The sequence below is a fragment of the Leptopilina boulardi genome, unplaced genomic scaffold (assembly GCF_019393585.1).
Source record: "Leptopilina boulardi isolate dan_hultmark-lab unplaced genomic scaffold, ZJU_Lbou_2.1 LbouV2_325, whole genome shotgun sequence".
Classification (NCBI taxonomy): Eukaryota; Metazoa; Arthropoda; class Insecta; order Hymenoptera; family Figitidae; genus Leptopilina; species Leptopilina boulardi.
Window position 1 is genome coordinate 4,045,704 of NW_026137891.1, and position 27,760 is coordinate 4,073,463.

General features: G+C 26.6%; 5 protein-coding genes across 11 annotated transcripts; 3 read left to right on the forward strand and 2 right to left on the reverse strand.

Moving 5' to 3' along the window:
- The first annotated feature begins 8 nt into the window (after positions 1–8).
- Positions 9–5,990, forward strand: LOC127284715 (uncharacterized). Of its 5 annotated transcripts, none has more exons than XM_051310332.1 (7): positions 9–73; positions 1,464–1,643; positions 2,125–2,419; positions 3,839–4,068; positions 4,140–4,334; positions 4,402–4,677; positions 4,741–5,990. In XM_051310332.1, the coding sequence occupies exons 3-7, from the start codon at positions 2,275–2,277 to the stop codon at positions 5,407–5,409; spliced, it is 1,515 nt and encodes a 504-aa protein (XP_051166289.1). In that variant the 5' UTR covers positions 9–73; positions 1,464–1,643; positions 2,125–2,274; the 3' UTR covers positions 5,410–5,990. The 5 variants fall into 5 exon arrangements, with proteins under 5 accessions (XP_051166289.1, XP_051166287.1, XP_051166288.1 ...); XM_051310330.1 differs by lacking the exon at positions 9–73 and adding an exon at positions 931–1,150; XM_051310331.1 differs by lacking the exon at positions 9–73 and adding an exon at positions 931–1,123.
- Positions 5,991–6,890: 900 nt separating this feature from the next.
- LOC127284713 (uncharacterized) lies at positions 6,891–14,642 on the reverse strand. Of its 2 annotated transcripts, none has more exons than XM_051310327.1 (11): positions 14,532–14,642; positions 10,046–10,355; positions 9,790–9,946; positions 9,564–9,716; positions 9,156–9,485; positions 8,991–9,087; positions 8,508–8,916; positions 8,317–8,411; positions 8,001–8,224; positions 7,858–7,901; positions 6,891–7,735 (listed from the first exon to the last, which is right to left on the reverse strand). In XM_051310327.1, the coding sequence occupies exons 2-11, from the start codon at positions 10,336–10,338 to the stop codon at positions 7,573–7,575; spliced, it is 1,965 nt and encodes a 654-aa protein (XP_051166284.1). In that variant the 5' UTR covers positions 10,339–10,355; positions 14,532–14,642; the 3' UTR covers positions 6,891–7,572. The 2 variants fall into 2 exon arrangements, with proteins under 2 accessions (XP_051166284.1, XP_051166283.1); XM_051310326.1 differs by lacking the exon at positions 14,532–14,642 and adding an exon at positions 10,815–11,043.
- On the forward strand, positions 11,605–15,661 carry LOC127284711 (collagen alpha-1(VIII) chain-like). 2 transcript variants are annotated; one of them, XM_051310322.1, is made up of 9 exons: positions 11,605–11,756; positions 11,982–12,205; positions 12,344–12,808; positions 12,929–13,549; positions 13,645–13,748; positions 14,014–14,376; positions 14,560–14,965; positions 15,305–15,349; positions 15,422–15,661. In XM_051310322.1, the coding sequence occupies exons 1-9, from the start codon at positions 11,642–11,644 to the stop codon at positions 15,518–15,520; spliced, it is 2,442 nt and encodes an 813-aa protein (XP_051166279.1). In that variant the 5' UTR covers positions 11,605–11,641; the 3' UTR covers positions 15,521–15,661. The 2 variants fall into 2 exon arrangements, with proteins under 2 accessions (XP_051166279.1, XP_051166280.1); XM_051310323.1 differs by lacking the exon at positions 15,305–15,349.
- Positions 15,662–15,929: 268 nt separating this feature from the next.
- On the reverse strand, positions 15,930–21,973 carry LOC127284710 (GPI ethanolamine phosphate transferase 3). The gene is made up of 6 exons (XM_051310320.1): positions 21,554–21,973; positions 20,805–21,482; positions 17,670–19,460; positions 17,411–17,575; positions 17,019–17,242; positions 15,930–16,838 (listed from the first exon to the last, which is right to left on the reverse strand). The coding sequence occupies exons 1-6, from the start codon at positions 21,669–21,671 to the stop codon at positions 16,644–16,646; spliced, it is 3,171 nt and encodes a 1,056-aa protein (XP_051166277.1). The 5' UTR covers positions 21,672–21,973; the 3' UTR covers positions 15,930–16,643.
- Positions 21,974–22,406: 433 nt separating this feature from the next.
- LOC127284717 (collagen and calcium-binding EGF domain-containing protein 1-like) lies at positions 22,407–27,570 on the forward strand. The gene is made up of 6 exons (XM_051310336.1): positions 22,407–22,549; positions 23,022–23,348; positions 24,233–24,533; positions 25,204–25,443; positions 26,618–26,784; positions 27,070–27,570. Exons 1-6 carry the CDS (start codon positions 22,518–22,520, stop codon positions 27,227–27,229), a joined length of 1,227 nt encoding a protein of 408 aa, XP_051166293.1. The 5' UTR covers positions 22,407–22,517; the 3' UTR covers positions 27,230–27,570.
- The last annotated feature ends 190 nt before the right edge of the window (positions 27,571–27,760 follow it).

The window sequence follows — 27,760 nt, forward strand, 5'->3', positions numbered from 1 at the left end:
CTTTGTTAACTTTGTTCAATTTTTCAAAATTCCGATTTTTGAGGTTAGAAATCGATTTAAAACTGTCACGATGGTTTGTTTTTTTGTTGTTTTTAATACACTGTAAAAAGTCCAAACAGAATTTTCCCAAAGATAGGAATTTTACTTTTAAGAATCCATGGCACAAATACTATATTAAATGCAGAAATAATACAGGGTCCAAAATGGAAAATACAATATTTGGTAATTTTACTATTTCGAATATTGGGATTTTCCATTCCTCGGCGAAATTCCTACTTTTAAAGTGGGTAATAATGTTACCCACTTTCAAAAGGACGAAATGACTGAAGGCTGTGAAACTGCACTAGATGGGAAAATTACCATTGGCGAACGTAACCTTACTAAAGCAAAAATGACAATTCCACACTGTAGTATTTTTCCTGTTTTTAATGTAGTATAATCACAAGTGTTGGTAATATTCCCGTTTCTTTAGAAAAATACATTAGCGTGTAAAATTACCATTTTTTAAAAGTAATATTAACAATTTTTTGAAAATTCCCAAATTTTGAAATTCATAATATACGCACACATTTACGATTTATGCGCCGTGTGCAATCGTTAATGCCTGGCAGCAGTCGGCATTCATCGACAATTGTCTTTTTGATTGTAAAGATGACGTAAAAATGGTAAAATTTTACGACACGAGTTATTTTATCCTTACATAGGACAATTCATAAAAGTTTTTGTTCATAATTTAAATTAAACTTGAATATGAAAAACAAAAATGTTAATGTTTCTTGTGCAAAAATATAGGAATAAAATATAGAGTCTAATTGTGTTTATAATTATTTTTTCTTTATTTTATAAAATTCTTTAGCGAATATTAATAACTTAAAAGTAAATACCTTCATCGTAATCGCATAAAAAGTATAAATTATTCCTATATTTTTTTCTAAACATAAAAATTTAATATTTTATAAAATTTCGGAAAAGTACTGATGTCTGTATATTTACTTTCTCCTGCGTTTAAAATACCAGAAAGTGTAACTGTACAGTTCGTGGCAATTTTCCCATCTCGTCTGGAAAATTACATAACCTAAAAATTTTATTCCCATCGACAGTAAAGGTGCCGTTCTGATAGTGGGTAATAATCTTTCCCACTTTCAAAGTGGTAAAATTCCATTAAGTCTTTTTACAGTGTATATTTTGATTCTTTCTTTGACTAGATAAAAAAATTGTCAGCGAGTGTTTATTGAATTTTTTATTTAATTTACAAAATTTTCAATTAACTTTAAATTTAAAAATATTAATAAACTTTGAAAAATCGTTATTTTTTTAATTTAATTTAAAAAGTAAATTTAATATACGAAATTTATAATATTTTTTGGTTTTTTTCAAAAATTTTCTTTTTTTCATTTAATTTAGAAATAAAAATAAATAATTAAATCAATATGAATGTGACCATAAACGTTTTTCGTTTTTAGGTCGTCTTCCAGGGTATAAGTATATATACATATATATACAAAAAGAGAATCGGATGTAATCGTGAAATGTGATGGATGGACGGACAATGGCGGCTGTTCTTCGAATTGACAGCACGTTTATTTAGAAAAACATGAAAAAATGTGATCTTCATGCCATTTGGGAATAACGTTATAGTTGAGGTAAGACTTTCATTTATGTTTACATATTTGTATGAGCATGAGTTTTCATTTTGAAACAAAAAAAAAAAAAATATTGTATATAACAAACACGCTGTATTCGAATTTGAGGTTTATTGTCGAAACATCGCGTGTTTTGTTGCTTTTGTTTGTTTTTTTAATTAATAAATAATTAATAAGTGAAAAAAGTAATAGGAATTGTTAAAAGTTGTTAGAGAAATAAAATGCTATTTAATATCGTAAATAGAAGTATTGATGTTGGGCGTTATTGTGTACAAACACTGTCCTATATTTTAAATAAATTGAATTTATTAATATTTTTTTTTTAATTTAATTTGGTTTTGTAAATTAAGCAGTTTTTTTCATTTTGTTAAATAGTGAAAAAATGTGTTTTGATGTTAACCTTAAATGTTTTGTTTCTAGTTATTTTTTCTTATTCGTCAATTTTGTTATTTATTCAGATTAATAATTTGTTTTTTTTTAGTGGAGGCGACAATGAGTTTAAATTATCGGAATTGAATTGGATGAATGGATTCGTTGGCATATGAATTTCACGAATGTTCATTCGCATGCCAAGTGAATGATCAAAAGCTCGGCAAGAAGGCAGGAGCGAGCGTGCTAGCACGCTTAAGTGATGAGCGATTCTCGGCATCATCTTCGGTCTGTCTCGGATTTATATGCAGCCGATGAAATAGAGGTACTACTTTTAGAGGAAATTCGCGATTTGGAACCACCAAGTGCATACTCACGACCCGAGGACATTCAAGACTTCGAAATTGGTATTGAAATTTTTCTATTATTTGTGTATTTAAAAAATTTAGAGATAGGGTCAGCCGGGGTAAATCCGAACGGGGGGTAAATCCGAACGCTAATTATTTCAGCTTAATTAAAATTTTTAAAAATAAGTTCGATATGAGAATTTTTACCTCAGATCCTCTTGAAGAGATTCTAAGTATTATCCCATTTTTCGTTTGTTAATTAGCAACAGCATAAACAAAGATAACGAGTATTGAAAAAGATTGAAAATCAAAGATGACACTCTTTCAGTATTTTGTCTCGTATTTGAAGAAAAAGAAGCTAAAAATTTATTTTATTATTTATAATTGTTTGTTATGAATACTAGAACAGAAACTATTTTTGATTTTTGCCTTCTGTAAAATTTTATTAATAATATCAGACCGTTCGTATTTACCCAGGAAAATTGGAAAACCGGGGTAAATCCGAACGGTACTTTCAATAATTTTTTTTTACATCAGAGCCACACAAAATTGTTTTTATTTCATTACACTATTATTTTAACATTATAAAAGTACAGAGAAAAAAGTTTTTCTTTCTATACGTATCCTCGTTAGTAATTAATAAGCAGAAACTTAATCTCTGTTCTCTCGAAGGAGTGTTTCAATTTTTTTGCCAAATGGTTTGTTGAAAAAAGTTTTTCAGGATCTTAATAAAATTTGGTATTCTACGGTTTTTGGGGTCGCTAATTACCAATTTGAAGTCAGTTTTTAAAAATTCAAAATGGCCGACGAGAATTAAAAAATTCATTGGATTCGCTCGAAAATTGTTACTCGGGGGGTTTCAGGGTCGCTGATTACGAATTTGGAGTTAGCAAATTTGATCATTTTTAAAAATAAGTTTTAGGAAAGTCCGCCATTTTGAATTTAAAAAATTTGACTTTTATTTTTGTATTTACATTCAATCACTCCAAAATACTTTCTGAACCAAGTTTTGCAAAAATCCGTTATGATTTGATAAAGTTATTGAAGGTTTTAATTGTGTAATGCATTTTAATTTTTAACCTGTTTGATTTTTGTATTTATATATGATGCATTATTACATAATAGGTTTATTATCGTATTTTTTTTGAGTTTTTATATAAGTTTAACAATTGCAATACTTTAAATTTATTTTCCCTAAGATTTTTCTGAAATACAGTGGCGTTCGTATTTACCCCGGTATTTTAGGAAAGTTGCAAAGTATCGAGGTAAATACGAACGCTAAGTTTCCTGCGATTGTAATTTATCAAAAATTTTTGCTACCCCATAAAATTGTTCTATGGAAGTAAAGTAACAACTTCATGCACCAGAATACCGGAAGTATTTTTTTTTAAAGAAAAAACTTATATTATTGTTGAAACTTACTAAAAGCGTTCGGATTTACCCCGGTTGACCCTATTAAATTTAATTTTTTTTTGTCAGCGGGGAGCAGAACGGGGGGGCGAATCAGCTCCCAATCGTCGGAGCTGGATTCGCCGGGAATTCATTCAACGGTCCATTCATGGGACTCACATGCCAATTATCATTGTGGACAGGGAAGACATGGATCCTTAAATGGATTACAATGGCCTCGAAGCAGTCATGTTGTATTGTACTGCGATATTCAGGGTCATCTCAAGACATCGACTGGTGTTATTCGACTTTTGTTACTTGTAGGAATTTGCATATTTTTATTAAATAGGAAATTAATTTTTCGAAATTTCTATTTTTTTTTATTTTTCAGATATCGTCGGCAGCTTGCTTAGTGACTCTCTGCAGTTCGGGAACTGCCAAGGTCAGCCTTTTTATGCTGCCTCTAGTTGGACGATTAAGATTCATGATCTTCGTCGCCATCTTCTGTCTACTAGTCACATCTTTACTTCTCTTTCTCGATATTTCGCACATCATCTATTTCTTCCCTCTCAATTGGCCTAGATTGGTAATGACAATGATAAAATTTCATTTAGAGAGACGGGAATTTTTTTTTATTAATTTCGTATTTTTAGAATACGTGGATGTTCACTGGTCTGGGAGTGTCATATGTGGTGAGCAGCGCACTATTAGTGAGTTCAGTATTAGAATATCATGGCCATGGATGGATTCCACGTCGTACTTGCCGTCAATTGTCCGCCACCGCTGGATTAAGTCTCTCTTGTGCTTTATTATCATTTCTTCTCTCCTGGATTCACGGTCATGGACGTTCAACCTGTAAAGGTCAATCCGGTCATGAGGATTCGGTCAATCAACAATATAAACCTGTAGATAATTCCACATCGTCAGGGGTAAGTTTTTTTTTATCTAAATTTTATTTCTCAAATATTTCTAAATTATTATTTACCTTACAGGCAACTCTGAAGGAAAAGAGTCCCAACAGATGGACAGGAAAGAGTCAACAATCGAAAAAACGCGACGGTGACAATACAAATGGTAACAACAGTCATCGTGGTAATAGTTATGAAAATCGTTTTAAAACTGGAAATAGAAAAGATCATTGGGCATCGGCGAGGCAACATTTTTTAAATGACGACGATGACAATGACGATGTACAAATGAAGGAGGACAATGATACAGAAAGAAAGAGACGAAGAAAGAAACGTGATGAAACAAGTATAGGTGGTAATGGAAGTTTATCGGCAAGTAAAACTGGCACAAGTATTAGCCTTGAGGAATCAAAACCAAGGCGAGTACCACAAAAATTGCCATTAAAAAATATTGATCGACCGCAATCACGTTCGACACCAAAAAATACCGCTTCAAAACAACAGCCAACATCAATTATAAAACCATCAAAATCGCAAAGTAATGATATTCAAGCATATTGGAGTATGACGGAAACACGTCAAATTGAAGTCACTGAAAATGGTTTAAATTGGGAGGCTGAACCACAAGCAAAATCCGATGCAATTGATATAACGGAAGTTAAAACATCAATGTGGACTGAAAAATGGCGACCACCACCAGATGATGTTCAACCATGTTCTAGTAAAGCCATCGATCCCTATACATTTGCTTAAAATCATTCGAATTTTTAATATATATATATATATATATATAAAATATTTCACTGCTGTGAAATTCTTTCCAATTCAACGAAGCGGTCTTTTCATGTACAGAATCTATAAAAAGTCACGAAAGTTAGTGTCTAATGTGTGTGCTGAAAAAAAAATATATAGGCGACAATCAACAAACAAAAATAGAGAAAATGGCTAAAAACTCGATGTGAATAAATTTTTCGAAATAAAATTCAAATAAAAAAAATATTGTCAGTTTGCTGTGAATTTTTTTTTTTTTTAAATTAGATTGTGTGTTATTTGTGTGTGAAGAAACGAAATTTTTTTTTAATACGCCATTTTCTTTACTTTATCGTCAGAGAATCTTTAAATATTCAAAATAAATATTTTGATTTGAGATTCTGTGCAACCGCCGTTTAAGTACTTCCCAAAATAATAATGAAGATACTGTATAAAGTATAATGCCTTGTACATTTTTACTGCCATTTTTTTGGATGTGTTTCCGCAAAAATTGCAGATGGCACTTTATTCGAAAAGATATTTATTGTATGTCGAAGAAAAAAAAAAAAAATCGAAACGAAGTAGATTGATATTGTATTACATTCCATTTTTTTGTAATATAAGATATTACATTCAATAATTTTACAATCTCAGGTATAATTTACTATAATTTCTGACTTTTGTCAAAAATTATCGTAAATAATGAGATTAGTACTGTGCATTTTTATAAAATAATTATTAATATAAATCACTTGAATTTATTCCCTTTCTCTCTCTCTCTTTCATTAGTTTCAATTTTTTACCACCGAGATAATTTTTCGATTTTTTACACTTTTACACGAAAATCTCGTTAAAAATATATTTCAAAGTCGATAAAAAAAAAAAAAAAACTATTTAGAATTTTTTTATCCAATTTTCGAAGAATTTGCTTAAAAGAAGTGTAAATATTTTATTTTTTAATTATTATAGATAGAGCTCAATAGTTTTTAGAATAAAAGGAATTCCAATTTACGAGAACGAAAAAGCGCAATTTACAATAAATAAAAAAGCAGCAAAAAAAAAAAAAGAATGCCTTGTATTTAAAGAAATTGAAACAATAACACCGACAATCAATAGGGAAAAATAATAAGAAAATTATCTTTCAAAGATCTCAATTTTTTCCGAAAAGTCGGTTTTATTGGCTTTAAACAGCTTTTTTCGAATTACAAAAAAAAAAAAAGAAAAATTATCTGCATAGTCATGTACAAATGTGCTTGTACAGAAATGGTATATTGGTTTCAAACGTATATGTAATTATATATAAAAAGCGAGAATAGAAATTCTCTGTGAATATTAAAAAAAAAAAATACTTTGTGTCGAGAAAAAAAACGTCTAAATTGTGCTAGACAAAAATTTCACTGTCGTGTTAATTGCTAAAAAAAACGAATTCATTGTCGTGTTTAATTGACAATTAATACGATGATAATAAATGATACGTTTGCTAGTCATTATATTATATTAATTATTATATTAGTGAAGTTAAGTCTATTTTTTAGTGTATACATATCGCATTAAATGTACAATCCAATTTTTCAATTTTCTCAGTCAACGATTTTCTTAAATTAATACGAGATATATTTGTCAATGAATAATTTATATCTTTAATTAAAATAATTTTCCTTCCACATTTTATCTTCTGTAACCGTTGTGGGGCGATATCAAATTGGTTACATATATAATAATAATAATATAGTTTCATTATTGTCTTTTTGATACAAAATATTAGTGTGTAAATATCTAATCGAAATCAAAAATCGAATCTTGAAAAAATGAGGATACGATTTTTAATTTGAATATAGTAAAATTAAATAATTGAGATTAAAAATACGTGTTCATCTAGGATTGTAATAAGTATTAGTAATGTAATAAATGACAGTGTATTATTTCAATTAATTATTTAATTAATTACTTTTCTATTATTCAGAAAAATTTGTTTTTTAAAGTTAATTTAAACATACTTGTTAATTTTAGATAATTAACATTTAAATTATTTACATTGCTTTGTTAATTTAAATAACGTATTAATACTTTTTCTTTAGTACAGTCACAATTAAAAAAAAATTTTTTTTTTCATTCAATCATTAATGATAATTTATTAAATATGAATAAGAATTAATTAATAATAGACTAATTTGAACTTGGATTTATACTAACATTTTCAGAATCCTTTACGACAACAAAGACGTCTTCCAAATTTTGTTGCACTACATTTGGATCGTTTGCAAGTTGATTGAATTCGTGTTCTTCGCAATCTATTATTTCAATACTAACATTCTCCTCAGGTACAAAGCTGTTAAAAAAAATTTTGTTATTTAATTTTGCTGAATAATTAAAAAAATTGAAAAAATTAATTTAATATTAATTAATTTTTTTAAATATTAAAATATAAAAATAGATTTTCATTTAATTTACTTGAAAACTGGAGAATTCACAGCAGACGTACGAACCGGACGATGCTGAAAAAATGTTCTAAATTAAAATTTAATTTGAAAATAAAATTTTTTTAATTATTTAAAAATAATTTATTATAATTGTTGATTTGATAGTTAACATACGTGCTGAGGGCATTGAGATTGTTTAAAAGATGGAAAATTCCAATTTTTTGACTTTGATTTTGTCCAAGAATCTGTCGTGAATTGATGATTAGGAACCGAAAATTGTTCATTAGAAACGGGTATTCCCATCGAAAGTCTTTGTTCCAGTAATTGATATTCCCGTTGCAAATAATCAAAGTAATATTGATTATAATCATATTCCCTGGAACTTGAAGCCGATAGATCTGAAAATACAAACAAAAAATTGAGTTTAATTTCAAAATTTATTCGAAAGTAATTTAAATTTAAAGAATTAAAATTATTATCATTATTTTACCCTCAGTATTATGAATGTTCAACATAGAATTACAATATTGTTGATGATCCATTAATTCTTCGTTTTTTATCATATTATCTGAATTAGATCGAGATCTGAAGAAAAAAAAATTAAATTGTCAATCGCTAATTAAACTTATTATTATCCAATTGAAATCATTTAATTTAATTTAATAAAAAAATCATTTATACCTTAAATTAGATTCCTCAAGAACAAAATTATTTAAATCAGAATTACTCAATTGTTCAGTAATGTTTAAAGAATCAGAATATGAATTTTCTCTTTCTTCTGATTTACATTCAGATTTTTGATTTTTACTTAAAGAAACATCAACTTTTTTTCTTTTTGCAACATTTGTTTTTTTTCTATTAACTTTTCGTCGTTCAGTTTCTTTTTTCACTGCAGATCCTTTTCTCCTGACAACGCTAGGTTTTCCTTTTGTCATATTTGTCGAGCACAAATCATACGGTTCAGGATCCCTGCCTAAAACTGATTTTGTTATAATTTTCTTCCAACAATCTATAAAAGCGGCAGTTTCATCGGAAATTGGATCATTATTGCTTGGCGTTATAATTTGTACTTTTTCAATATTTTCTTTCGCTGCAAACAAATAAAACTAATTTCAGAAAAATGTAAAATAAAATATATTTAAAAAAAAAAAATGAAATACTTACGAGTTTCTTCTTCTCCTTTAATTCTGTGTAAAAAGTTTTCAATACTTCGACTCAGATTATTATTAATATCAAAGTCAGAGGGTTCTAGAAATTTTTGCTAAAAAAAAATAATAAATGCATATAAAGAAATTAATTAATTAAAAGAGAAATAAATTAACAAAATACCTTTTTTCTTCGTATTGGAATAATTTCAATTTCTTTACTATTTGCATGCACCACATCCATTTTGAAGATATCTTCTTGAATTGCCCTTTGCAAATAACGTAACTTTCGTATTAAACGTTTTTCCGTTTGTTTACTAATTTTCGTTTCATCATCGACTGTATTTTGAAAAGGAATTATTTTTTTCTGCTTCTCTTGCGATAAAATTTGTTCACGATTATTATTCAACTGGACGGAATTTTTTATTTCTGGACTTTTCTTTCTTGATCTTCTTGAAATTTTTTTTTTCGGCACATCAACAACTTCTGGCTTCTTGAAAACACCTAAACTATCCTAACAAATAAAAAAAAAAAACATTAATAATTAATTCAAAATCGATTATTATTTATTTTTCAAATATTTTAAACAGACCTCAATTTTACAAAAGTCATCTTCGTCATCTTCAATATTTTGATTTTTAAAATTTTCTTGATATAAATGCGTTGATTGGCAAATTGCATTTTTCCTTAGCGTATAAGGTGTCGATATAAATTTCATTCTATAATCCGACGATGTACTTGGAAGCTATTTAATTTAATTGTTTCAAATTTACTTTGAAAAAAATTCCTTTGAATAAATAAAATTCAGTTTTACAAACCTCACAAGTTTCATCAATTTGTTCCGTGCTTTCATTTTTACTCTCAAAATCAGATTGCGAATTTTCGATTGTATCTTCGATATTTGAAGAATTTTTCTCTAAATTAATTATTTGATTACTTGAATCATCATCGTCGGTTCCAAAATCAAGAAATCGACTGAAAAACAAAATTAAAGAATTTTAATACTGATATTAATAATTATTTACTTTAAAAATTAAATTATAATTTCACTAAAGAAATAAAAATATTTTATACCTATCGGGTAAAGTAGTCATTCTAGTGAATCCTACAGCTTTCTCAAAGATGTCTTCAACGATATCTTCTGGAATCTCCTTCGGTGGAGGAATAATTGAAACTAAAAGTTTAAATCCTCTAGAATCAAAGTCACCCAAAAGTACATAAAGTGTTTGAAGAAGACGTTCATATGCCTCAAGACCATCTTCCGGTTGATACATGTGTAAAAGTCTTGCGACTGTTCTTGTAATATTGGTTCCTTCATAACTATTCTGAAGTGCCATCCAAAGTGATGCAAAAGTTTCTGAACCCATTGGATCGTCAGATGCTTCTAAAAAAAATATAAAATCTCTTCATTATCCTCAAAATATTAGATTATTTCAAAATTATATCATACTTTAAATTAATACAATTAAAGTAAAATTAACATTAACATAATTAAATTATTTTTTTAATGTTAATTCTACTTGTTTATTTTTCTATTCATTCTTTTTAATATTTATTGTAATTAATTGATTAATTAATTGTAGCCAAGTATTTGCGAATGAATGTTAAGAAATTTTTGAAGCAAATAAATATTTCGCCATATCAATTGTTTTTTAATAATATTTTTTTTAACAACATTAATATACTCACGGAAAAGTGAATTAATTTATTTTAATATCTAAATTGAGAAAATAAAAATGATAAGAAAAAAGGGAAATCAACAAAATGCCTCTTGTCAGTTTACCTGACCACCATTTTTAATAAGACTCTACTTTTTCTTGGAAAAAATGGAAAAATCACTTACGACTTGATAAAAATGTAGCCATGATGAAAATATTAAATTCAGGAAGTATAAGATTTTCTTCTAATTTCTTATTACTTATCCGATTCAAAAAAGTTATTTAAAAAAAAAACTGTTAACGGAGTGTATTTACAAGGAGAACAATTTGAAACAATTGCAAATGCAATTATTGTTTCCAAAAGAAAAACAAAAAAACAAGTGAATATCGATTTTTTCAGAATTTTCTCAGAAAAACGATAAGGAAACAAAAGCACATCAATTAGTCTCAACTTCCTGTTTCTAAATAAATTCAAAATTTCAATAGAGCAAATAATGGATTTACTAAAAAAAATTAATAATTAAATAATTCTTAAAATTAAATTCATTTTTTTAAATTAATAAAAATCAAATAGAAAATTTTTCGCCATTTAAAATTATTTAAATCTGTAAAAAAAAAACTAATTGTAATTATTTTGTCATTCTTTTTTAAATTGAAAATAAAAATGTTTTTCAAACATTTGTCAAAGCTAAAAATACAGACAGATTAATAAAATATGAATCGTTAGTTAAAAAATTTAATTTCAATAATCTCGTCGCAATATTCGAGGAGGAAATTGCAAAATGTATTTTGAGAAATGGCAAATAACTTTTTATAATCCACATGTGCAAAATGTGAAAGCAAAAGAAAGGATTATTTTAATTATTCTAATTTCAGAACCCTCATCCAGTGTTTAATTTTACAATGTGGAATAATAAATACCAAGAAGATTTGCATTAATTAAAAATATTGGGATGATTCGAATAGTATAAAAATCGCTGGTCTCTTATCATTCATTCGTAATTCAGTGAAGATGTGTCGAAGAAAAGGAACCAATTTTTGTATTGTGCTAGCCATAATAATTGGTGTGACTGCAAAGCCACCACCACCACCTGGAGCACCATGGGCACCGTACGCTTCAAAACCAGGTAAATTCCCTTCTTTTTAAATTTACTTTTTAAATTTTTGAATCGAATACTCTTTTTTAACTATTATAAATATCGAGTTAATTTTAATTAATTTAATAATAAATAAAGTAATAAAAAAATGTAAATAAAATAATAAATAAAATGACGTTAATTAATAAAATATTGAAAAGAAGTTAAAATTCGAAATTTTTAGATTTTAAATTGTAATCGAACACAAATTTTTAGTATACTACAGATCTTTGGGTCCACCATCGAGCCTTGATATGGGAACAATAAATGTCCCATATATGTCAAAATCGCCAATGTTTCCCAAATTTGTCGACCCAAAAATGATGATTGCAAAGAAAACAGAACTCTTGAGTAATTTATTCGCCGGTTTGGGACCAGTCGATGCTCCCGCAACTGGAAAGGATGCATTTCCCTTTCTAAAGTTAGCTGAACCTGAAAATGTAAGCTCAAGAGTTTTTATTATTTAATTTTTTCCAATTTCTTTTTTGTATAAAAAATTAGAAAAAAAAATCCAGAAAAGATACTTTAAAAATTTAATTTAATTTTACTAGAAAAATAAATAATATACTATTATTCAGGCACCGGAGAAACGGGGACTTTTCGGTTCAATGATGGGTCCAGGTGGACCAATGATGGGTCCAGGTGGTCCAATGATGGGTCCAGGAGGTCCAATGATGGGACCAGGTGGTCCTATGGGAAAAGGTATGCCTGGTGGTCCAATGGGACCAATGGGCAAAGCAGGAAAGGCTTCCATGTTTGGTTCGAAATTTTCGAAATTCGGCAAAACGGGATTTCCACCATTTGGAGGCTATGGAAGTTCCATGTACTCGGAAGCCGGTGATTTTACTGGCTCATCTAGTCGCCGACGAAGAAGCCTTGAACCATCAACAAAGGAGAGTACAAAACAAGTTGGACCACCACCTCCATATCCTGGACTCGCAACAATTCCCGAGGAACCTGAAAAGCAACTTTTGAAATTATTCCGCGATTCTTCCGCTTATCAATCAGATTTTGCTGATGACTTCGATCAATCGAAAAATACTGTAAGTGTATAAAAAATATTTTTTTCTTCAAATTAAAACAAATTTCAAATTTTATCTTAAAATTGGATAAAAATAAATTTGAAAATTTCAAATTTTTATAAATTTCAAATTTTTTACCAGGAAAAACGAGGACTCTTCGGCTCGTTTATGATGCCTTTTGGCTTTCCAGTTCCAATGAGTCCAGTTTATAATCCAATGGTACCAATGGTAAATCCAGCAGCACCAGTTGCTAATCCAGCAGCAGCTAATCCCTTGGCGAGTTTGTCTCTTGTTAATCCAATGTTCAATCCATTTCTTTCTAAATATGGAGTAATGCCACCGAATCTTCCATTGGGACCTTCGGCAGATTCCGATACACAAGCAACGTCATCGCGTCGAAGAAGAAGTGTTGGCGATGAATCAACAGTCACTGGAGAACAAGAGGGTTCTGATCCAAAAGCACCACTTTTGAAGCTTCCCGGATTCTTCCCAGGAATGTACGGTCCATTCGGTCCCATGGCTGGTCCATTTGGTCCTATGGCTGGTCCATTTGGTCCCATGGCTGGTCCATTTGGTCCCATGGCTGGTCCTGGAATTGCAATGTCAAAAAAAGCAGCTTTTCTCGATACACTTTTCAAAAATCTCGCCACAACTCCATCGCCAGCTGTCACTGATGTTCCCGTTCCAAAAACTACAATTGTTCCACCGAATTTTTGGCTGCCTTCTTCCGTGATTCCCGGTCCAACTGAATACTCACAAAAGGTTCGAAAAAATTTTAATAAACAGAAAAAATTCAATTCATTTTAATTATTTTCGAAAATTGTGTATTAAAATGATATAATTTTTTTTTGGAACAGGTCTCTAAATTTTTGGACAAACTTTTTAGTCAACTGGCATTGAACGCTTCATTAAATTCAACCGCTCCGGACAATTCAGCTGACGCAACCGTTAAAGTTGCACGGTAAATGAAAATATTGTAATATCAATTAAAAAGCTTCACTTATTAATCTAAGAAAAATTTATGGAAAAAACTTTTGAATTACTATTCTTGAATAAATTGATTTTTCTCAAAAGTAACACTTGTTTTCTATTCTTTTGTAAAATTATCTCAATTAAAATTAATTTACAAAAAAAAATTAATTTTTGAAAATATACCAAAAAAATTAACTACTTTTTTTTATATAAGAATTAATAAAAATAAATTAAATTGTAAAAAAAAAAAACAGATCAGTGGACGATTTCACAAAAATTGCCGATGCCAAAGATTCAATTGTCGACTCAATTCTCACGGAACTTGGAGCCATAAAAGGCAATATGATTGCGACAATGACTGATCTTATCAATTATGAAAAATCAGTGGCATTCAATCCTTTACTTAAAAAACCAAGTAAAAATTTAGCAACAAATCTCTGGCCATCGCCGACAGTTGATGCAACAATGCCATTTCAACAGAGAATGATTCTCCTTGGTCAAGTGTTTGATATGTTGACAGCTTTGCAGAAAAATATCACAACTTCCGCTCAAGCAGCAATGAAAGCTCAATTGGCTGCCACTGAAGCACCAGTTGAATCAACTTACTATCCTCCCGTGTAAGTATTTAATAAAAAATAAAAAATTAATTCTCGTTTCTAAATTTAACATTGCAAAAATTTCGTACTTCAAAATCAAAACATCATTTTTTTTTTAATAAAAAAGAAATGTTTCTACAATGAAAATTAAATTAAATTAAAAGTAAATTCTATACCTTCAATTTTCTTTTTCTCTCCTCATAGAGAAGCATTGCCACCTTCCTTTTTTCCATCATCAAACTCGCCAGTTTTCAACACAACTCTTCTTGACGCAATAAGAAATAAACTATCCAGCATCACATTCCCATCATCATCAGCAGCTGCTTCTTCATCTCCATCAGGATTTGGCTTCGTTCCACCAAAGTTTGCTAGAAATTCTCCATCATCATTTTGGGTGTCACATTCATCTAATGATGCTACATCAAAAAGAGAAGTACCCGAAGAGCAAGATGTTCTATTTCAAGATTTCTACAGGAATAATCAAACTCCACGAGGTGTAAAAATGCAAATGCATCAAGGCTATCAAAGTATGCCACCCGGTGCTATTGAAACCGTTCAAGCTGGAGGAAACAGTGTTCCTGGTCATCAAGGAGGTGGAATTAATTTGCACGTAAGTAATATTTAAATAATTATTATGAAAAAATAGAAATCGGGACAAATTTTGCTGAAAAGAATTAATCACACAATTAATAAATAAAAAAAATAATAAATTAAAACTATAAAAAAAGGTAGAAAAAATAAAATTAAAGAAATCCTTGAAAAATATTTATGTCAAAAGACTTCTCTCTCACAATAAGAAATTCCCAGGAAAAAAAAAAGAAAAGAAGTGTAATCAGATATTTAAAAAATGATATCCTATCAGATTTAATTAAATTATTATCGGATGATAAAAAGATAAAATAAAATTGGTTATGATTTGTTTAAAAATATTATCAAAATCTGATTGCAGATTCAAATGCCTTCATCAAATTCACGTTCGCCAGACTTTGAAAATGTTAGTGTCTATTAGAAACAAAAAAAAAGAAAACAAGTAGTGCGAACATTATTTTGTAATTTTCTTTTTCAGGATATGAATTACAACAATTATGGTAAAAAATGGGCCGAGTGGGGTGACTATGTAAAAAATCAATTTGAAGGCAACAGACATCATCACAATCATCATTAAATTCTATCATGTGAGCAGGTTAAAATTATCATTTTTCTCACGAATTTTTGAAATTCGTCGAATGAAAAAAATACATTCTACAATTTTCATTTGTAAAATTCTAGTAATTGTACGTGAATAAAAATCAAATTTAACGGACAATATGAAGTAAGTCAATAAAAGCCTTTCCTTTTAAATAAAGCAAAATTATTAATATTTTTTTACTATATAAATTAATATTAATTAGTGTTTTTTAAAATTAATTAATATTAATTATATTTTTATTCGGCATTAAATCTAAATTAGAAAAAAAAAACATTTTTAAGCATACGAGTGCGATCCTGCATCAAGTGCGTTGCTTTATCTATTAATTAGCAATGCATTGCTCGCAGGGTAGCTTTAGTGTGCAAAAAATCTACAATTATTCATATAAATTGAGACAAATTCATTCCACTTTGTATTTGACTAACAAACTCTGTACAAAATAATTACACGGCAGTGTGATTGCAGGATTTCTACGTCGCATTGAAAACTTATGCAATACTTTGTAAAACGAGTATTTGGTATATATAAGATGAAAATTCGTACGAATGAGTAAGTCACTTGATTCTTAATTAATTAATTAATTCTCCTATTAATATAATAATTAGTTAATTTTCAATATTAATTTAAATCTCTATTATAATAATAATAATTTCAATTATAAATATTACTAGGACTTGTCTTTAGACTTTGGTTTACAGGACATGAGAATAATCAGAGCCAAAGGACACATGAATTTCTAGAAGGAAGCAGAAATTTTCTTTTTTTTTTTTTACTAGATTATTAAATGGTTAACTAACTTTTTATATTGCACTATTTTAATATTATTAAAAAAATGTTAATTGTTTATTAAATTCTAAGAATGCCAGTTAAACGTTCATTAAATTTGAAAATTTTTTTTTTATTCCTTTCAAGTAGAAAGGTAATTTTTGTTTTTTTTGTTTGTGCCTTTTGGTTCAGACTTTTTTTTTATATATACTAACGGACATAAGGACTCACTTCGTTAAGTTCAAGATTAATTAATACTATTAACTATATAAGTCACCCGTTTTCAATTTTTTTTTTTTTTTTTTTTTTTTTTTCTTTCATCGAGAATTTACTGTCACCTTGACTTTGTTACTTGTGCTACGAGACGCTCCACACATGAATCGACTCTTATTAATAAAAGTACCGATGCCAGAACGCTGCCGAGGGTTACCAGAAATCCAATTCCCTCGAATATCAATTTCGGGGCAAATATACTCCACACCATCAAATGTCTGCAATGGATTGTCGCAGCGAGCATACACCCAAATGTCTGTAATTTATTATTATTTTTCAATAAACTCAAAAATAATCAATAAAATTTTTTTATTTTTTTCCCTTAAAAATTTTTCTTAATAAATAAAAATTTACTAATTTAGTATTTAAATAGAAATTATTCTAAATAGTCTTTGAATTGATATTCAAATAAGTTAATAAATAAATAAAAATTTACCCTCATTCCATGAAAGAGAATGTATTTTCCGCAAACCGAGAAAATCGAAGATTGGAAAGCTGAATCTCGTTCATAGAGTAACAATTCTCCTTTTTTCGTTCCGTCCTCTAATTTAAATTTAGGTTTTGCCACATTCGGAAACATGATACCGAACGTGAAAGGAACAATTACCAATAGTGGTAAACTTACTCCAAGAATTATGTACGATCCAAATGTATTTATTCCTGAAAATAATACAAAATTACGAAATTAAATTTATTTCTAACATAATTTATTAAAATTAAATCTATGATTTTTACTTTATTTAATATTTAATCTAATTTACAAAATTGGAAATTATAAGAAAAAAATTGAAATTTGATAATTTATAAAATTTGTTATAAAGATCTTACCAACAAGTGTCGCTTGAATAAAATTATTATTATCGTCAACTCCAACAAAAGCCGCATCCCAATGAATTGTTGGAAACGATGGCTGATGACCCGTTCCATAAAAAAAGTACTCCGCTGTTAAAAACCAACAAAGTAACACCGAATCCGGAACTCGAAGCATTTCATCTAAAACAATTGAATTATAAAAATAAAATATTGTACTAAATTTTTGATACAATTGTGTTTTACTATTTCGAAAAAAAAATTTTCAAGAACTCACCAATATTATTAGCGTTTCGATATCGATTAATGCCAGTGATACCTAAAATCGAGATGCAAGTAACGAATATCGCAAAAATACTCGGAGCAAGAACATATCCAAGTAAAAGTGCATGTAATAACATGAAAAACATGCTAAACATAATAATTGTAGCACTATAAATAGTTCCCAAACCATAGACAATTGGTAAATCTTCATCGTCATTTGATTTTTTACGATAAATCATATCCTTCATTTTTTCAAATAATCGTGGAACAACATTTTCACCACCATAAACATTAATTGATTCCTTTCTCTTTGGCAATACATAAATAGTTAATGGTCGATAGAAATAGATAAAAATTCCCAATATTAATAGAAAATAAATCATTGTTGGTAATGCATTTATTTGCCATGAGAGGACAAATTTAACTTTTGCATCTTTTGGCAATCTCAATACCCAATAACATCCCATAAAAACAACAATAACACCGGGACAATATTGAGCAAAAATAACACTTGGCGCAAAACCAACGAGATTACCACAATTTCGCATCCAAATTCTCACAATAGTAATATAAAGTGCAAGAACAATGAGAGCAAGAACAAGAAGAAAACGTTCAAAATTCTTTGAATCAATTGAACCCGATTTGCCCATAACATATGTAGCGCACATGTTATTCTCCTCTTGTATATCGTCACGACATCGCCAAAAATAGTTTGAAACACGAACAGCGAGACATGCGGCAAAACCAAGTGACAATATAATTGTCCAAAAGGCAGTTTTTGGCATTGTTCTCATGAGGAATTTCGATTTTTTCTCAACATTATCCATTGTACATTCAACACGTACACTATAGAGCATCATACACACAAGTGTACAAAGTAAAAATGAAAGAACTTTATTTTCATTAATCACATAACTATTTGAAAAAACACCACACAATGTCAATAAAAGAATAATTCTAACAAAATATTTTGCCTTTTGATGTCTTGTATTGTACCATTTTGACGAAATAACGTCCCAATTTTGTACAACTAATATTGCAAGAAACGCAATTGAAACACTACCAGTACCAAAGAATATCGAATTTTTGAAATCATCAATAAAATTCATTCCAAAAAATCCGCATACAATTAAAATAATGGCAAGATTTGCATAAATTGTATAACGAAGAAATGATGAATTTATCACTTTGTTTAAATTATTTTCAGGAAGACCATTGACAAACATATAAAAAAAGAATAATGTACAAAACATTAAAACAAGACCCTTTGACATTAAACCCGAATCAAATTGTACCCATATTTCAATACATGTATCACGTATTACACGTAAATATTCTTTACCTTCAACAATAAATGCCTCATATTCTTCTCTTTGATTAATATTTTCCAATAAATCTAAAAGATGATTATATTGAGAATCAAATTCTCTGAGTTTTTCATCAGAAAATAAATACGTGTCAGATGAATAGACATCGATGTATTTTTTTGTTTGAGCAATATTTCTCCATAGAGAATGTACAGCGTATTCTAAATAATCAAAATTTGTATTATTTGAATATTTTGGTAATGAATCAAGAATAACAGTTCCTAAATTTGAAAATGGAACAGGCGTTCCTAAAATAGCAGCTAAAGTTGGTACAAGATCAATTTGATTAACAATTGCCGAACTACTACCAAGAAAACGATCAATTAGAGGAATTTTCGAATAAACAAACATTGCAGCATCAATTTCATTTGAACTGGAACCACCATGATCGCCAGTTTCAGTCATTCCATGATCACCAATAACCATTAGAATCGTATCTGTAAAAATTATTTATAAATTATCAATTAATAATTAATAATTAATAATTAAAATAATTACTAGCAATATTAAACGCGCGCAAGCGCGCCAAATTGAGTATATTTAATTGTTTGTTATAAAGAAATTAAAGATTAATATTATCAATAATAATTTAAATTTATTAGAATATTATTTCATATTAAATGATAATAATGAAAATTATTATTATTATATGTTATTAAATTATATATAAAATTGAATTATTTTCCAAATTTTCAATTTAAAATTCAATTATTTACCAAGTTTTCAATTTAAAATTAAATAAAATTCAAATATTACCCGAAATTTTAATTCAACATCAACTTAAATTAAATTATTATCCAAAATTTCAATTAAAATTAAATTATTTTCCAAAATTTCGAGTCAAAATTAATTATTATCAAAATTTTCAATCAACTAAGATTAAATTATTTTCAAAATTTTCAATTTAAAATTCAATTATTTACCAAGTTTTCAATTTAAAATGAAATAAAATTCAATTATTTTTTAAAATTTTTATTCAAAATTAATTATCGAAATTTTCAATTAAAAATGAACTTAAATTAAATTATTATCGAAAATTTCAATTAAAATTCAATTATTACCCGAAATTTTAATCCAAAATCAACTTAAATTAAATTATTATCCAAAATTTCAATTAAAATTTTATTATTTTCCAAAATTTCGAGTCAAAATTAATTATTATCAAAATTTTCAATCAGCAATCAACTAAAATTAATTATTTTCAAATTTTCAATCAACAATCAACTAAAATTAAATTATTTTCAAATTTTCAATTTAAAATTCAATTATTTACCAAGTTTTCAATTTAAAATAAAATAAAATTCAATTATTTTTTAAAATTTCTATTCAAAATTAATTATCGAAATTTTCAATTAAAAATGAACTTAAATTAAATTATTATCCAAAATTTCAATTAAAATTTTATTATTTTCCAAAATTTTGAGTCAAAATTAATTATTATCAAAATTTTCAATCAGCAATCAACTAAAATTAATTATTTTCAAATTTTCAATCAACAATCAACTAAACTTAAATTATTTTCAAATTTTCAATTTAAAATTCAATTATTTACCAAGTTTTCAATTTAAAATAAAATAAAATTCAATTATTTTTTAAAATTTCGATTCAAAATTAATTATCGAAACAATGCCAAAAAAACATTGAAAAATTTTAACCAACACAAAATAATGTCAAACAATACATTTAAAAAAAACAAAAGACCTATAACAAATACTAACTTCAGGTGTGGACAGAATGAACGAAAGATATTCACGATTATTATATGTAATTATTAAGTTTACCTTCTTCTAAATTTTCAACAATTCTTCTTATAAGATCATTGGTCTCATTTAATTTTCTCGTCATTTCCGGATGATTTGGTCCATGTTTATGACCACAATGATCAACGCCCAATGTATGTGCCACAAGTAATGACCAATCTTTTTCCTTTAATTCGGGAAAAATTCTCTTCTCCACTTCCTGATCGACAGTATCCAAATCCCAAACATTAAACGAAGGTGCTGGATATTGTCGTAAAAATTTACCAGGAAATAATTTAACCCACGTGTCATCGCCGATAAAAACAACACCATTTGGTGAATTTTGTTCAACAAGATTGTCCTCATTTATATTCTCAGCATTGAAATTTGAACCAACATCAACAAATGTTGGCAATGTTCCTGTTGTAATACTTTTTAAACGTTGCATCGTTGTTGTCGGTGGATCAGCAACAAATTTATACAAACGTGTATATTGTGGATATTTTGCCAATAAATCATTTATTATTGGCATTTTATTTTTATAATAAGACGGCGCTAAATTACGTTTATTCCATTTAACAAATTCATATTTCAATGCATCGACAACTAAAAGAACAATTTTTGCCCTTGGTTCCATGCATAATGAAGCCGATGTTTGTTGATCTTGAAAAATACTTTCCTTCGTACAATAAACAGAATCTTTACACTGAATACATTCACCTAAAAAACAATAAAATATAAAAAAAAAAACAAAATTTATAGAAAACTAATAAATTAAAATCGAATCTCACCTTTTTCAGTTCTTGCTACTTTGTTAAGTAAAAAACCTTGAGTGAAAAGTAGTAAAGCAATAGCCATGAGATATGATATCCACAATAGAAACAAGAAATAACTCCAAACTTTCGCCATTGTCACTTTTATCTTTTTTTGAAATAATTTTTTTCCAAAATACTTAATCTATCGACTTTTTTTTTGTTGTTTTTGGCCTTTTAAAAAATTAGATTTCCTAACCTATAAATTCTTGGTCCAAATGATTGTTTATTGATCCACATGATCAATATTGACATTAATCTGTTGAAAATATCATTATTTTCACTAAATATATAAATAGTAACAAGAAAAAAAAATTACAGAGGAAATAGTAGTACTCATTGTACTAATATCGAGCAAAATTTTCTCTTCACATCACACACCAAAATGCAAATAAAATCATTTGCGCATGCTCGTATATTTTAGAGAATGGATACGTGCTGCCATCTATTAACATCAAATTCTTCTTTATCGACATAAGATAAAAAAAAATTAAAAATTGTTTATAATTTTTTAAAATTATTTTTAAAAAATTTACCGGCTAGTTTAAATTTTTTTTTTAAATATCAGGTTTAATAAGTAAAATAATTAAAAAAAAAAAATCAATTATTAAATTACTTCTTCTATAAAAGTTTATAATTTTTATAATTATTTTTTTTATATTAAAAAATATTTAAATTATTTGAAAAAATTTTTTAAGATTAAATTATTATGCATTTTCACAGAATCAACATTATTTAGTTCACTCCTCGTCATAAGTGGCTATATTTACTGGGCGTGAGATTAATTACAATTAATTAGAATCTATGTTACTTTTGTATAGCAACACTTACAGTGAAGAGTTTTGTGCTAGTGATGTGAAATTTTAACAAATATTTGAAAATAATTATTTTCAAATGTGTTTTACAAATTTTTTTAAAAATTTAAATATATTAATTAAAGCCAATGACGAAGGAAAAATTGAAAGTTATAATAATGTAAGTTTTAATTAATTATGGGAAATTTTTTTTTTAGAAATTTTATTCATTAATTTTTCGAATTAAAACTTTTCTCTAAATTTTGAATAAAAAATAATAAAATAAAACTTTAAGAGTTATAAATAAATTAATCAAATAATTTAAATAGATAAAATAATTTAAATAATAAAAAATTTAAATTATAAAAATTTAAATAATAAAAATTTAAATAATACAAAATTTAAATAATAATAATAATAATAATAATAAATTTAAATGAATTTAAAAAAATATATATTTAAAAAAAATTAAATTACTTAAATTAATTAAATAACATTTTTTTGATAATTAAAAATAATATTTTTTTTTTGAAAATTAAATTTCTAAAAGATTTTATTTTGTAGTTAATTTATTTTTATTTATTTTATTTTAAAAATTTTAGCGGCCATTGGCAATAGTTAATTAATGAAATTGATAAAATTTTATTTTACAGAATTTTTATCAGCTATTGGATAACCGCGGCAAATTTTGAATTGAAATTTTTACCAAAAAATGGATATAAAAATTCAACTAATGAATCGTTAACATTAGATTCAGAAACGCAGTGTCCATCGTCAAATTTAATTCGAACTCGTTATAAATGTAAAAATTTAAAAAACGAATGGATAGATTGCACAAGGACAAATTGTTGTCCCGGTTATTTATTTATTGGAGGATTTTGTATTCAAAAAGGACAAGATCCTTGTACATTGAATTTTTGCGAGCAACGTTGCAGTTTTTTATTTCAAAAAATTATTTGCACCTGCTGGTCCGGTTACAGGTATAATAATTATTTTATTTTTACTCTATTTCGAATATTGTAATTAATAAATAAATTATTTAATAATTATTTAATAACTATTTTAATAGAATATAATATTATTATAAAAATTATTATAATTTTTTAATAATTAATTTAATAATTTGAAAATAAATTTTTTTTTGTTTAGAAAATTTGTAATTGTAATTGTAATTATTAAATAAAATATCAAATAATTATTATAATTATTTGATAACTATTATAATACAATATAATATTATTATATAAAAATTATTACAATTTTTTACTAATTAAAATAGTAAATAAATTTTTATAATTGTTTAATTATTTAATATAATATTATTATAATAATTATTACAATTTTTTAATAATTAAATTAGTAAATTTATTTAATTTCTTTATTTAGTAAATATTTAACAATTAAATTAATAATTTAAAAATAAATTTTGTTCTCTTTTTGTAATAAAAATAAATTTAACTTTATAATATATAAATAAATCCCATCGGTAAAAATTTTTTGGGTTTATTTTAATTATTATAAATAAATTGAAAAAATTTTACGGTGGGATTTAATATAGTTTTGTATAAATTTATTTTTTTTTTTATTTAAAAAAATGGAAATAAATTATTTTTAACTTTTATTAAAAAATATGTCTAAAATAAAAGAAAAATAAATGAGATTCTTTAATTGCGCGCAAAAAAAAAAAAAATTGTATGAGAAATTTCTTTTGATAAAAATTTAGCGACTATATAACGAGAAAAATAGGCGCCCCGTGGATTTAAATTCTCTTTTTAAATTAAAAAAAAAGGTCTATAAAACGTGTTTGACAATGAAGCTTTTGTTTTTTTTTCTCTCCGTTTCGTGTGCGTTTACCGGAGTCAAGGTTCAATTCTGAGAGGCAAAAACGAGGGTTGAAGCCAGTGTGCGTCGACATTGACGAATGCGTCGAAAACAGTACAGATTGCGAACAGCTTTGTATTAATGAACCAGGAGATTTTTCCTGTGGTTGTAACGACGGTTTCATTCTAAATAAGGACAATAAGACCTGCGAGAAGTTGAAGCATTTTGATCGAGAGAAACCGGAAATATCAGCAGCCAATGATGCTGCTACTGCTGCAGCAGCAACAGCCGCCGCTACTAAATGTTACGCCAGCTGTGATTCTCTCGTTCTTTTACAAAATAAGGTTCGCTTCACAATAATTCGAACAAAAAAAAGAAAAAATAAAAAAAAATCCACCCCCGCTTATTATATTCCACTATTGTACAAAATTACATATATAATTATAAAGGCAAATAATTTTTCAGTACATTTGTTTCAAATAATGTTTAAATTAATCGAATAATAATTAAAAATTCGAATTTTTAATTAATATATTTATTAACTGAATATTTAATTAACTAATTGTGACGCGCTCTGAAGAAAGGGACCTTAGAAGCAAAAAAAATATAGGTTATGTTTTGAAATTTTTAATTGAAAATAAAGAGAATCAACTCCCAGTAGAAACAATTTATATTTAAGTCTTCATTATTACATCCAAAATATTTAATAAAAACTGATTTTAATTTTACAAAAGTAAAAAGAAACTTTTAATCAAGGTAAAATTACCGTAAACATAACCTATAATTCGTTTGCTTCTAAGGTCCCTTTCTTCAGAGCGCGTTACAATTAATGGATGGAATAAATTAATTAACCAATTAATGAATAGAATATATAATTAACTAATTATTGAATTGAGTATTTAATTAATTAACTAATTATTTAAATTAATGCAAATTAATTAATGTTATTAATGATAGTGTTTAATTAATTATTTAATTAATTTATTGTTTGGAGATAATTTATTTTTGATTCAGGTGAAACAATTGGAGGAGAGAATTTTAACATTGGAGACTGCAATGAAACTTGCAAATTTGTATTTTTCTGGTCGAGTAGATCCTCAGGAGGCAACAACGAAATCAAAGGGTCAAAATTCCGGAAGTGATTTGAAATTCGTTGCCGAAGGTTATGCAACAGAAAATGAAAAAACTTACTCTATTCTTGATAGTTTCGTTCAAACAAATTCGGGTTACTGCAAATGTCAACGGGGACCAATTGTGAGTTGTTTTTTTAATTCTATATACATTGAAACAAATCAATGGATTTTTCTTATTTACTTAAAAAAAAATATTGTTACGTTTAAAGAAAAATTTCTTTAATCCAAAAAAACGGTTTTGTTTCAATGAAAAAATAGCGTCAAATCAAAAGTTAATTAATATTAACTAATTATTATTAATATTTATTAATTATCATTGATAGTATTTATTAATTATCAATAATTGTATTTATTAATAATCACACCGAAAAAAATTGATTTGGTTCAAATAATTGATCACTTTATTATTATCAAATAAATATTTATTTGTATTAACAATATTATTAATAAAGTACCTACACTCATAAAAAAGATATTGTTTGAACCAAATGTACCATTTTTTTATATTTACCCAATTTTTTGGTTAGTTCAAACAAAATTTGTTTAATTCAAATAAATATTTATTTGATCTAAATAACTATTTGGTTTATTTTAATAAATTTTTTGAACAAAGAAAAAATTTGATTGAGCTATAAATAAACGTTTGGTTTATGCAACCAAATGTTTGGTTAACTGTATATCAATGCATTTATTTTGTTGATTTAACCAAAATTTGGTTGCTTCAAACGAATTTTTTTCTGAGTGTAATAATTATTATTTGAGTCAATTAAATTGTATTTGTATCAAATATAGAAATTATTGATTCAAAAACAGTTTATTTAATTCAAATAAAAATTATTTCGTTCAAAAATTTATATTATCTGGTTCAGGTAAATATTTATTTGACAATAGTCATAAGTCATTATTTGAATCAAATAAATTTGTTTTCAGTGCATTGTTAAATAAATAAATAAATTAAATGAACAATAAATAATAAATAATAATGTATACCTAATAAAATATAAATAATAAAATTATTAAAATATTTTAAATAATTACAGAAAATTAAAAGGCATTAAAATAAGAAGCGTTGCAGCTTATTTTAATGCCTTTTAATTTTCTGTGATAATAATTTAAATTAATTAATTAAATTTTATTGTTATTCATTAATTAATTGTCATTAATAAAATATTAATTAATATATCATAATAGTATACAAATTAAGTGGAATTTATGGAATTTGAAATTTTATCAAATAGACATCATGACACTGCACACTGAGAAAAATAATATTTGTCAATCTTTTTTTTTTTAAGGGTCCTCCTGGACCTCCAGGAGCTAGAGGGCAAAAAGGTGATGCTGGTGAAAAAGGAGCGAGAGGACAGAAAGCGACAGCTGGGAGTTTTGACTTTTTATTGTTTTTGTTAGCCGACATCAGACACGATATTGTCCTGTTACAGGAAAAAGTTTTCACTGGGGAAACGTGAGTTAAAAGCAACCAATTAAACATTTCTTTTACAATTCACTAAATACAGTAAAACAAAGTCTAGAATTTTTTTATAAAAAAAATTATAGAGATTTATAATATTATTTTTTAAAAATATTTTTTATAATAAAAAAAAATTGATTTTCCAAGAAGAATTTTATATGAGTGGAAAAATAATTCGATAAAGAAATTTTTGATCTTGAAATAAGTTCAATTTATAGATTTTAGAATGAAGGAAAAAAAATTTTTCTGAATTTTGATTTCTTTTCAATATTGTATTAGACCTACACCAAAGTTGGATTTACAAGGACTTTTACGAAAACTCAGACTCGGTAAAGAACGAAATAAAATTGAAAAGGAGGGATCATGGAGTTCAGCAATTAAAGATGTAAATGAAGAAACAGAAGATGAAGCTTCAGGATGGGATCAGTATGAAGTTTAATGATTATAGATATTTTCAAAAAAACAAAAATCAAACTAATTTAGTTATTGTAACTCGATATAAGTAAATTACTTTTGACATATTAAATATTATATATTTATAACAGTTAAAAAAAGTATCATTGATTCAAGAAAATCGTTTACTTGTCCGTCTTTGATCCACTAATTTTCTTAATTCAAGAAAATTTACTTAAAATTTTCTTGGATCAAGAAAATTAAATACGGGCAAATAAATATAGATTTTCTTGATTCAATACTATTTTTTTCCACTGTAGAGACATGGTTAAAAAAATCTTATTTTAAGGAAGAAAATAAGTTTTACTTTATTTAAGTTTCGATGAATTTAAGACAGAGATTTTTTTATAAATAAAAACTTCAAAAGGATTTGAATTTTGCCCACTCGAAATATGTAAAATTCATATAATTAATATATAATAAAAGATAACATTATTGAAGAAGAAATCTCATGGAATCAATATTAACCAAAAGATTACCTAATCCAGAAAAAAGATTTCTTTGATTTAAAGAAACC